Source organism: Sitophilus oryzae, unplaced genomic scaffold (genome assembly GCF_002938485.1).
Source record: "Sitophilus oryzae breed Bouriz unplaced genomic scaffold, Soryzae_2.0 scaffold_1272_pilon_pilon, whole genome shotgun sequence".
Classification (NCBI taxonomy): Eukaryota; Metazoa; Arthropoda; class Insecta; order Coleoptera; family Curculionidae; genus Sitophilus; species Sitophilus oryzae.
The window spans coordinates 4,462-17,214 of record NW_022145918.1 but is presented as its reverse complement, the minus strand read 5'-3'; the positions used below and the strand labels follow the sequence as shown (position 1 = coordinate 17,214).

Genomic DNA, 12,753 nt, shown 5'->3' with positions numbered 1-12,753 from the left:
AAATTTTGTTTCGCATCACCAAAAGATGAAGTTAAAGAAGTTTTCTGGAGAATGAGTTTCCAGATTATTTCTAAATAAACTATTAAAAAATGTAAACAAAAACTGGAAATTTAAATTTTTCTGCCATATTTCCGTCAATGACAAAAATAAAATTTAAGTACTAAAGGTAAATGTATTGTACTACCCTATATCTTGCTGTTTCTATGTTTCCGAGACTCAATTGTATTTTTAGAAAAAAAAAAAAAATAACCACTAACATAATTGAAAACAGAAAATACCAAACCTGAGTTAACCAAAGTTTATGTTGGTGAGGTTGTTTATTTCTTAATTAACATTAATTTAAGGGTGAAATTTATGGTCTCAGCGGTGCGGATAAATAAATTATAAGGAAAAACCCTCGGGGGTGTTGTTACAAGGTGAAACCTTGGCTTTGTAACGTTGCCGAATGTTGTAGTGTTACGATTCTGTAGTCTTAATGTTTGTTTTTTATCAAGAGAGAGACAGATAACCATCCACAAAGATCGATTTATATATTTCATAAGGTTTTTTTTACTGAAGAAAGAGAAATCTTTATATAAGAAAAATAACAACTCTTGTTAATACAGTAATGGATTTTGCAATTTCTGAATGTATATTGCCTGTATTGATATTTTCAGTAAGAATTAAGTAGGTATTTTGTTACACTGTGTGTTGAAAAACGTTCAATTTTAAGAAACTCTTAAAAAGTACTAATAAGCTGAAACATAATATCTGATATACCGTGTTGGCAACTCTTACTTTTGGTATTTACATGTGTGGAAGTAAAGATCTGATTAAGTCGGAGTGAGAGAAATGCGACGGTGTGCTGTTACGGCGTTGCCACCTTTCTCCGGTACACATTCCCTGTGAAGTAAAGTAAAATCCCGATCATAAACAGCTTATTTTTTAAAATCCTTTTTTTTCCAAAAGATAACTAGATAAAATCATTAGATACGTTTCTGAGTATCCAAAATGGAATTATAAGGATATCATTAGGGTGTCCATTTTTTATAACTAGAAAACATCAGTAATCCAGATAATTTAAAAAGTCAACTTTTTAACACATAACACGTGATAACTCAAGAACTACTTTAGATATTGAAACTTTTTTCTATTTTGAAGTTCGGGTCTTTTAAAAGATGTTTAAATTAACAAAAATTCGATAGGTTTATTTTTTTTCATTCAAAAATTTTAAAGAACCCATCCATTTACTTTTAGTGCATAGCAATTTTCATGTAACTTTTATATTTATAAAGATTTTCACATACTGTCTGAGAAGAAAATATAGCAGAAATATTAAGAAAGTTTTTGAAAATCAATTTTTTCTAATGGATTTCGAGATATAGATTTTGATATATGATTTTTGAATTCAGAGTTCTAATAGCGTGACCACTGTCGAACACCAACTCAATTCCTCGAAGTCTCGACCCAATACTAACCTTTTCTTACTCTTCCACGCAAAAACTACTGAATGGGTTTTAATGAAACTACAATAATATAGCTTATACATCAGAATAACACATAAGCTATAATTTGTTGTATCTGATATTGATTGTAAAGATATCTCTAACTATAGCATTAGAAAGGATATAAAATGCATATTTCTTAGTTTCGAAAATATTCGCGAGTTTTTTGTTGAAATTGTCGATATAGCTGACATAGAAAACTTCCTCAAGATCTAAGGTTACCCGTTCACAATAACCTAAAATCAAATTTAAAAACAAAAGCTTCTAGAGCACTTACCTTGAGTACAAATATTTCTCCTGTCGTCCTGTTAATGTCGAACTTGCTGTTGGCCGGGTTGTCCGGATCGATGCCCTGTCCCGTCAAGAAATAGACGATGTTCTGCGGCCTGTCCTTGTCCCCGTCCGTGGCGGTGACCTGTTTGTACAGGAAAAAAGAAAAACGTGAGATGAGGACGTATTAGAGTCCTGTCCCCTGCGGGCGCTAAACAAATATTAGACGGCCGGAGGAGGACGGGACCAAGAGAACAGGATAAATACCGTTGTGTGAGGTTGGCTCGGTTTTATTGTGCCGCTCTCGAAGGAGAAATGTGTGTCTGTTCTGTTACGCTTTTGGACGTTTGGATATAATGCATGGCGGGCTTTTTGAATTTACGAGTAGGGTACTTTGTTTTAAAGTTCGGTTTTGTAGACGGGATTACAAAATAGTGTATACAATATGTGCTGTTATAAAATACACATCTGTACTATGTACTGATAAATAAATGTTGATTTCATTCCTGTAACGTATATAGAAATCAGATTAATAACAACGATAGTAATTATAACTAACATGATCAATAGAAGAAGAAACAATGATAGAAGAAAAAACATGATCAATTTGTCTTCTGTCTTTATTCAGTATTATCTTATTTTTCAAGCGTGTTGGCCCAATAAGACTCTTCGTACACGAAAATCGGCATCCAAGACCAGAAATGCCAGCCCTAGTATACATATTTTTATAAACACACATACATATACTTATGCTTCTTCTAGGCTGCAAATTGGGGTCTTAGGCTTCCGTTTGCTCCTTTTGTTTTCATCATCTTTTTTTTCATCTACTAGGTTACAGACGGTGCCTCGTGCATCGTTTGCTTCCTGGTTTATATTTTTTGGGATCGTTGTGATCGCTTGCTGATTCCTTACCGTACTGATGATGTTGGAAGGCAGTTACACTAGTGTACACTGATGTAGGTGTGGTTGTTGTGTGTGAGTGTGAATGTCTACACCAGTGTAGCTGTAGGCTGGTAGATCTTGATCTCCTTCAAATACTTGGGGTCCTGGATTGTTAACACCTTGAAGAACGACGTGGAAGGAAATAAAACCGATAGAACAGGGTCAGAATGCATTTTTAAAAAAACGAAGAGCGTTTTCAAGAATCCCAGATTGAACCTTGAGTATGTTATAAAAATTTTGTTTCAATATACTCGGTTTCGATTTAAGCGGTAGTTTCAAGGAACGTAAAACGAGGAACTCTTGTACCTACTTAAAATATTGTCCTCAGCTGAGATAAAACTTAATATCATAAATATAGTTTCAAGTTACTGAACTCTAGCTACAACCTTAAACAGTTGTTTAACGTTGCATTCTATTTATATATTACGTTACAGGAAGTATCTCGAATGTTATTTTATAAAAATAATCTCCTCGGAAATAAATCTTTTAAACTTTCGTAAAACTACATGCATTATTCGTGTCCCAGAGTACACGTATGTACGTAGTACCCCATATGTACGTAGTTATTTCAGCTTCGCCATCGGCTACAGATAAAGCCCGGCCAACCGTTTGTATTTTGTTTGTAACGAGCAGCTTCTACAATAAATCAACGTAAAACGGGTAGCAAATGCATTTGTCGGGTGCACTACCAACACACAATCTCTCTTGCTCTAACACACTCTAATTTTCTTACCTTGTATCATCCGGTCATCAAACATTCTAAAGGATTGTTTTGTTTACGTGGAAACTACCATTAATATTTACAGAATACAATGTAATAGAAATAAATAAAAAAATATATCTGATGAATAAATAAAGGATGAATAATGGTGTGAAGAAATATAAAATTTGTTAAATTTTTTCTGTAATTTATAAACACTTTAAAGCAATATGCATAATAAATGAGCCTGATGAATATGATGCTGGCGCAGTACCTACTGAGAATACCTGAAGAAAATGGTTTAATTTAGCGGTGGAAATTCACTTCCTTTATCCATATTTTATATCTTGCCTATTTTAGAAATTAAATTTTAAATTGCTTCACTGTATATAAAACGCAGCTATACTGATATGTCAAAAAAGAAAAAATAAAATTTAATACATTAAACATATCAATTAAAATTTTACGTAATCGAGGGAGCGATTTTCAAATTCATTCTGTTCAAACTGTCAAGTTGCCACATTTATTTCTTTTATTTCCTGACATTGTCATTCGTTTTGACACTTTTGTATTGTATTACAAGTTTTTTGGTTTAAATAAATAGTGTTGTGATACTTTAGCTTGAAAATGTTTACTTGCAGACCTTGTAGTCGAATATTGTTCTTTTAGAACCTCTTTTTAGTGCGAAGTGTAAGATAGCTGTAATTAACAGCCGTAAAACTCATCGCAACTTTATTAGAATATTTTGAATGGGAAATTAATGGTAGTAATGGCTCAGTCCCTTAAGTGCTTCTAAGAAGGTGAGTTTTGTTGATGTAAATAATAACTGTTTATATATTTATAATTAATTTATTTTTGTTTCTGAAAATATTTATTATATTATTATATTTATTAAAATATATAAAAGTTGGCAACGCTGAGCCGGTCAAGCTTAATCATGTACTAAATGTTTATTTGAAGTGAACTGTAGAGGTTTAATCTACCAGATATTGTACAAAAAGTTGTATTTTTAGTTCCCCTATCCAAAAAATATAAAAATGATAAGAACAGTCACTAGCGCAATTTTTAACAATTATTGATATAGGTGTCCCGTTGGACACCACAGATTTAATAGTTTTTATTTAGTTAGACCTAAATTAGGCCACTATTGCTAGAAATATTGAAAATTTTAAATAAAATAGGCTACAGCGTGTTAAGATTTGTTTTTTAATTTTTGACATCCTGTATGTTTAAAACAACGCCTTTTCATTCCTTCTATATTTCCGCTTTTTTTCTATACTTTTGATAAGGAATCACCCCCTGAAATTTGACACCATTTTACAAACGCACTGTATGTAAAATTTTAAATTAACACACATTTTATTTAACACAGCGTAGAATTAAATTTATATCAGCAGTTATGGCAAGAATCCTATATAATTTTATTATATACCCATACTGCAAGAAATTTGTTTTCTATTTTTATAAATTTAAATTTTAACTCTTCAATAAAAGTAGTAAGAATAATATTATAGGCATTCTTTTGAATGATTCTTTATAGTCTTCTCAGCTACCGTTACTGCAAGTCTTGCATAAGAATATAATTCTAAGAAAATAAAACGAATAAAGAATAAAGAATAAAATAAATATAAATAATTGTATAAACTAAAAAAATATAATTTTATATACAAATTAATAAAATTAAAATTGAATAAATTGGATAGATATTTCTAATTTAATAGTTAATTTAATAAAAAATGTAACATAACATTAATTATATTAAAATAAAAATTAATCATACCTATTCAAAAATATAAGCAGATATAGCTATAATCTTTGAATATTCAATGAATATAGTTCGAGGCTTGCCTTACTGTTGCCAACTTCAGATGTTAATTAAACTGATTAAAGTACTGGATTAAACGGCTAGCATCTAAATCTCCATCGACTCATTGAAGAAAGAATTCAAATCAGTGGTAAATGCTGTGCAAACCTACGGCAAATTAGTTAAAGACAAGCGTCGCCACTGCTTGTGTATTCTACCACTTAGAACGAGAGCTGTACTAGAGAATGTTCGATATATCCGTCTTTTAGGAAAATGAAATGTTCATCTTATAGTCATTTTATATTTCTTCATCTTTATACAATTATTTATTTATATCGGGTGCGTCTCAAAAGTGACTAAATCATTATAACTTTTTTATTCTTTCAGATAAAAAGGAGATTTGGTATGTATTTTAATTTTAATGGCCTCCTCGGTTATTTCTACTTTATTCGATAAAATGACATTCTGAATAGATCATATCATATGTCAACTTTGACACCTAAGCATATGGTTTATTTGAAATTGTAACATGCGGTTCATAACGAAAATTTGACTCGAAATACTAAGTTTAGGTACCAAATTATCTGTAAAAAATTTTTCCAAATATGTTAATGAAGCAATCTTTGTTCCATTTGAAAAATTACATTGTAAATACAGATAAGACAGGAAAACGATTAGACGATCAAATTCCATTTTTCCAAGGCTCCTTGATTAAAAATTAGTTTTTTTAACACAGGCATGGATGGCACTCTAGATTGAAATTTAAAATACGATTTTTTAAGCGAGATTGTCAAAAGTTGGTATATGATATGTTATAGTTCAGGGTGTCATTTTCTATCGATTAAAGTAAAAATATACTGAGGGTGACATTTAAAACCAAAAGTTGTAGTCATTTCCAGAAACAGGAAGTGGCCAGGAAAACGATTGAATACGTCAATCAATCCTAATTTTTATGTTATATAACAATATACCAAATCTCGTTTATGTTATCTGAAAAATAAAAGAGTTATAGAGGTGAGCCACTTTCGAGAGGCATACCCGGTATATTAATAAAAATATTTAAAGATGTTTTCAGGCTAGCGGTCTGTAAATTGTTTTTAATAGTAGGAAAATAAACTCATTTGTTCTTAATTTTCTCTATATTTTGTTCTATTTTAGTGACTTCATCAAGAGAAAAAAGAGCTTTCAGTTAATATAGAAATAGGTACACTGATCATATTAAAAAGTCTTAATAAAAAAACAATACAGTTCATACCAAATAAACTTATAGTCACGTGATTAAGTTTAACCAGCACAGCGTATAAAAATACTTTTATAGGAATTTTATAATTGTATTATTATCTATCTATTTACGCAAAGCATATCCGACAAATTACCATTTTTTCTCACTCCGTCGCCAACTTCGCGCTTCTCAAATTACTAAACTTTAATAGATAATTGATAATCGTCGCGAAGCCTTCCTTTAAAGTTCGGTTCACTTAATGGCCTCCAAATAGACGAATAAAACTAAAAACGATAAGCCTGACAGTTTCAATTAGCTGCGAGAACTGGGGGTGATGGCGGCAACTTTTAAAACCCAATATAAATTCTTGCCGACTGATCGGCAGAAGCTAATAAAACTTCCTCCTCTTATATAGGGATGGGCTTGAGCAGCGCTACTTATGAGGAGGCAATTTATTCGATGGCATGGCAATCGATTATAAGCCTTTTTTTAATGCCGACGACGTAATAAGGATTATTAAAAGGAGAGTAACTTTTTTACGAGAATTTAATATATCGCTCGGCGTGAAGTCGATGGATTTTAATAATGGAAGAATTTATTGTGGGAACATTATAGGAGAATAATAGTTGTAAATCTCTCTCTATAAAAGATGTCCCTGTACACAGGGTGGTCTGAATTGTTTTCAAAACTAATGGAACCAAACGGAGACAAATCATGTTTGAGTGTTTTATGGCATGATAAATGGATTTCGATGTATTGCTCCTACTTGTACGGGCGCCACCTACATATTTTTTTAACTGAGCTTAACTGAACTTTGAAGAGCAACACCCGTATTGTCTAATTACTAATTAAAAATATATCGTCAGTGAAACGTGATAACCTGCTAACACCATTTTTTACGTTAATAAGTTTTTTTTATACCATTAGAAAGAGAAAAATATACTGTATAAGTTAATACCGTTCAGTAAATACGTAATAAATACGTATCCGTAAGGGGTAAGGGGAAAAATGAAATTCTCTATATACGAGCAATTCATCGGCATGCTATAAATAGTTTAAGTAACATTAATTACTTGTACAAGAATTTCCATAATACCTAATCAGTTTTATTTTCAATGTTTTTCATCGTAAATGATACATAATCTTTATAAAAATTAAAAAAAATAAGGAGAAAAACATTAAAAATTTAATAAAATCACGCTGTTTTCATCCTATAATGACCGCACTGTTTTCCAAGCTCGGTCTACTACCGTTGTAAAAAAAATAGGATAAGCATGGAAGGATTTTACCATATCTTCTAAGAATTATAAGTTTAATTTTTAAATTATTTTCATATTCATTAAGTCCAAAATGCTGCTACTTCAGTTCTTTAAAACTGCATTAAAAATTTATTCGTTTTGGACTTGTATGTTTGGCTTCTAGACCGACGATATTATAAATATATGGTTATGAATATCATACTTTTAAATTTAATTGATTATATTTCTAAATCTGTTGGGTAATATTCACTCCATTTTCAAAATTTCAAACAATAAAGGTTGCTAACTCCAGAAATATATTTTTATTTTATTTCTGCAAGACGAATATCTGCTATCTCCCTATTACGTCTGAAAAAAATGAAGTAACACGAAATATTGAGTTTTGTTGTTCCCAGACGATATGTATATTTCCAGCGGTCTTTATATACAAGATTGAGTAGCGTTGATTGAAAGATTTCTTTAGTAGTTTTTAAACTGCTTGTTAAAATATATTTTTAGATAAAAATAATAAAATACCGAGTTGAACTTAACTTTCTAGCAAACTAATGGATCCTCAGCGAAATTTCTTTTTAATAAGTTGTAATAAAATTCGAAGCTAAAACTTTATCACGCCTAAACTTCACATAACATTCATTGTAAGCTGTAATTCCGACAACAATTTGCTTACGCGGCTTGAATTGCAAATGCCTAACTAAATCAATTAGACGAACTTTCGACAAGAAATTATAACTCTTCAATGGATCCTAACTGGCTTCCTGTCAACCGAACTACTTTAAATTTAGCCTTGATAGTTAATTTATATTCCTTTAGGACGACGTTCAAGAAATTAGCATACTAATGAAAAATAAGAATGGACGCAGATTAATAGCATACAACTTTTAATTAGACTTTGATTAAAAGTTTTATAGTGTTATATAGTTTTTAATAAGGAACAAGGAGCCGCAAAATGTCTCTTTAAGTAATCTGCTGTAGCTAAAGTATATATTTTATTTTAGTGTTAAGTTGAGGTAAAATTACCCCTTATTAACCCGTCTTATCCATTTAATGGTAATATATAATTATAATTATAAGATAAAATAAGATAAATTAACCATTAATTAAGATAAATTTACCACTAAAAAAACCATAATTTAGTAAGTGTTAAATTATCAAATAAATGAAATCAAACCAGTTTTTACTAGTTGATTGGCCAATTGAATTTTAAAAATCTTTAATTTTTTAAATACTCATTTTAGTTCATTTTTTTTAAACTTAACCCTGGTACCAATAGATATAAGTGACCAATAAGTACAAACAGAAATAAGTACAAATAGATATGAGTACTAAAAAAATATGTACAATATTTATGAACAATAATGTGAACTATCTCATTATTCTAATCGTATTTTCCTAATAACTTTTAAGTACAACCAATTAAAACTCTCATTAAGGATGCTTAATCGATTCACACGGATTTAAATAAATTTCGCCAAAGTGCGGCAAACTCTTCCAAAGAAAATTTTACTAGCTACTATTCAAGCAATGAGAATTTATATTAGACTATAAAAGTTAAAATCTGGATTTAATTGAAAGCTTCACCCCTATTAATTTGGCCATATTCTATACTATGCTAATTTTAAAACGCCTTAGAGGCTAATGAATAAACTATTAAAGGTTAATTTAAAGTTTCTGATTAATAACCATGTGAAGGATAATGAAGAGTTAAATTGTATTTTTCTAGAAGATCTCTGTCATGTTAATTTTAATTTTATAATTAGAGAAATTCAAATATTTATTTATTTTTTTAAATGCACATAATATGCAAAGGTCTTGCTTAAAATATCCACAAAATATTGAAAATATTCAATAAAAATACTGAGTTTTTTCTGAAAAGTGGTTTATCCCTGTAACTTTTTTAGTTTTTGGGATAAAAACACAAGATTTGGTATTTGTGTATATGATATAAATCAGGATTGATTGAAGTATTCAGTAGTTTTGGCCACTTCCTGTTTCACCAGCAGTGACTACAATTTTTACGGAATTTTATGCATAGTTTGTTAAACATACTTGCTATTTCAAGTCAAATATTTATGAACTCATGACACTCTAGATTGAAATTTAAAACACTATTTTCTTTAAGCTAAAATGTCAAAAGTTGACATATGAGATGTCATTCTATTCAGAATGTCATTTTCTATCGAATAAAATGAAAAAAAAAATATAGAGGGGACCATTTAAAAATCAAAAGTTGCAGTCGAAAATCACTAAATTCGTCAATCAGTCCTGATTTATGTCGTGTACTGAGACATACCAACTCTCGTTTTTTAGACTGAGAAAATAAAAAGTTATAAGGGCGAGTCTCTTTTGTTATTTCGACGAAAGTTTGAAACACTCTGTAGAGTGACTCAACAACGCAAGAAATTTAAAAATTACTTAATCATTATGGTGCATCTCTTCTCGATGGTTTGATGTTTGATTCATCTCAATAACTTTATTTTTATTGAAGGTATTCAGCAGTTTTAGCATTAAAAGCATGTTTTTTGCTTTAGGTTCGAATGAACACATCTATGAAATAGTATTTAATGTTCTTGTAATATCAATAAAAAAAAATAAAAAAATTGAGTTTTTCATAGGAATATCGCAAAAGCGTAATTCCAAAGAAAAAAAATATAAGAATCATTATTGTAGATAATATTATAAATTCCAATTTTGATCTGAGCTATTTAAAAAAAACTTTTTACGAGAAAAATAAAAAAAGGTCCTTTACCAAAATTCAGCTTTGTCGGAATTTGGGAAGATTGAAATGTTTAGATTGACCGAAGATGACTTTTAATGCCAGTGAAATTACAATAAACACTTAAAATCAACATCAAACTTATATCCAGTATATATCCTTACTATATACTTTGGTTACTATATACTACTTTTTACTATATACATTTTATTTATTGGTCTTCTTCAAAAGCAATATCTCCATAAAAAATAATTACGAATTATCAATGTACAAACTATGAAGAAAAGATGCACCTGGAAGATATATATATATATTTTTTTTTTAATTTCATACTAAGGCAAACCATTTAACAGAGTGTTTCAAATATTCAAGAAAATAATATTTTGTTTTCTCCTGTAATATACGAGAACTTGGTCTTGATTTCTTCAATATTTTTATTTATTATAGGATATTATATATATATATATATTAAAAAATAGACTAATATGTCTGACCTGTTTCAGCAGCGTGGGGTAAGTGGCAGGAAACTCTTCTTCCACCGTCTTTTCGTAGACGCTACAGTCAAATTTGGGCGGCAAATCGTTGACGTCCCTGATATGAATCACTACCGTGGTGTAATTCTCATTCAGACTATCTGACGCTACCAGTGTTAGCTCATACTAGGTCATGCCAAACCAAAAACAAAAACAAAAAAGCCAACTAGGACGATGCTTTCAAATATCGGACAAAACAAAATGGATTTTGGTAGCGGTGTTTGTCCGAATTTTCCAGCGAATAAAAATCAATTGAAAATCCGGATAAACACCGAAAACCGATGGTAATAAAACAATCACATCGATTGGGTGTAAAATAAAAACGGGAATATATAAAAGGCATTACTGCAATCATTTGATATGAGATCAAACGGTTTCCGGTATTCTTTTGTTTACTTTTTATATACAAGTTGGTCCGAACTGTATTCCGGAAACTTCGGCAGCATATTCTGCAGATAAAAATAAGTAAAAAAGTTCGTATAAATATATGTCCAAAAATACTTAATTTCGGAGATACAGGGTGTAGATGTTTTGATTTTTTCCAAATAATATATGAAGTAACGTCAATATTTGGATGAAAATTGGTGTCTGGGAGTTTTTTGACATGAGAAATTTGATTTTGATGTCAAAATAACTCCTACTTCTAGAGGGCGCCACCTACATATTTTTAGCTGGTTTGAAGAGTAATAAGTTTTCGTTCGTAACTGTATAAAACTACTGACTTAAAAATATATACATTTAGGTAAAAAGGGTCTCTTGGTAAAAATCGCTACGAGTAATGATTCTCGAGATATTTGGAATCGAAATTATCAATACCTATCATCATTGACATAAATTAAACATTTGATTAAATAGTTATTAGACTGAAATCATAAATTTGAAATGTTTTTGTTCCAAAAGTTCAACAAAAACTGTTTTACCAACATTCTTTCGCAGAAAAATTTATGATTGATTTAAAAATTAAAATTTCCTTAAATTTATTATTTCAGTCAAATAACTATCTACTCCAACGTGTTTATTTTTGTCAATAATGACATGTATTGACTATTTCCAGTCTAAATATTTTGAGAACGGTTGCTCGTAGCGGTTTTGACCATGTGGCATTTTACGTAAAAAGGCACGGGAATGTATATTTTTACTCAGTAGTTTTATACAGGTACCTACGGACTAGAAAATTTGACATCAAACTCAAATTTCTCATGTCCAAAAACACTCCAGAACACCAATTTTATTCCAAATAATGACGTTACTTCAAAAATTATTTGGAAACAATCGAAATAAAAATGAAACTTCTATGCCCTTTGTCTTCGAAACTAAGCATTGTAAGACATACATTTATACGAACTTTTTTACGTATTTTGATCTGCAGAATATGCTTGCCGAAGTTTCCGGAATACTGTTCGGGCTCGCCCTGTATAATTCATTGTTAGATTAATTAACAATAGTATACTGTGTATAATAAAAAAAATATTAAAACCTACAAGTGCCCAAAATACTAGAAATAAAAAGTAATACATAATTCCAGGCAGTTCGAAAGTTTTCAGAAGCAAAGTTTGAAAAAACTTTTACAAAGCGGGTGTTAAAAGTTTTGATTTATGTGCTTGAATGGGACCGGAAGGGACTTTTATACCTTTTTTTTTCACACAATTTCGAAAAACGACTTTTGCACAATAATGATAGTCGATTATGCGTGGTAAAATATTGTTCTACACAGTGGAGGCACTAAAATTCTACTAAAAATATCAAGAAGCTAATAGATTTAGCAAATGCCTATAAATTTGATAAAAAGCACACAATCTCTTACGTTTTGATTAGCTTTAACAATT

At 30.1% G+C, this 12,753-nt stretch overlaps 1 protein-coding gene across 1 annotated transcript in view; it reads right to left on the bottom strand.

Annotated features, from left to right (window-relative positions):
• The window catches only part of LOC115874290 (neural-cadherin-like), a gene marked incomplete at its 5' end in the record, with an annotated part of 116,611 nt that extends 105,558 nt beyond the window's left edge, over positions 1-11,053 (bottom strand). The window contains 2 exon segments of the mRNA XM_030889397.1: positions 1,762-1,899; positions 10,889-11,053. Of these exon segments, the coding sequence (XP_030745257.1) occupies positions 1,762-1,899; positions 10,889-11,053 (303 nt within the window).
• Positions 11,054-12,753: the final 1,700 nt, after the last annotated feature.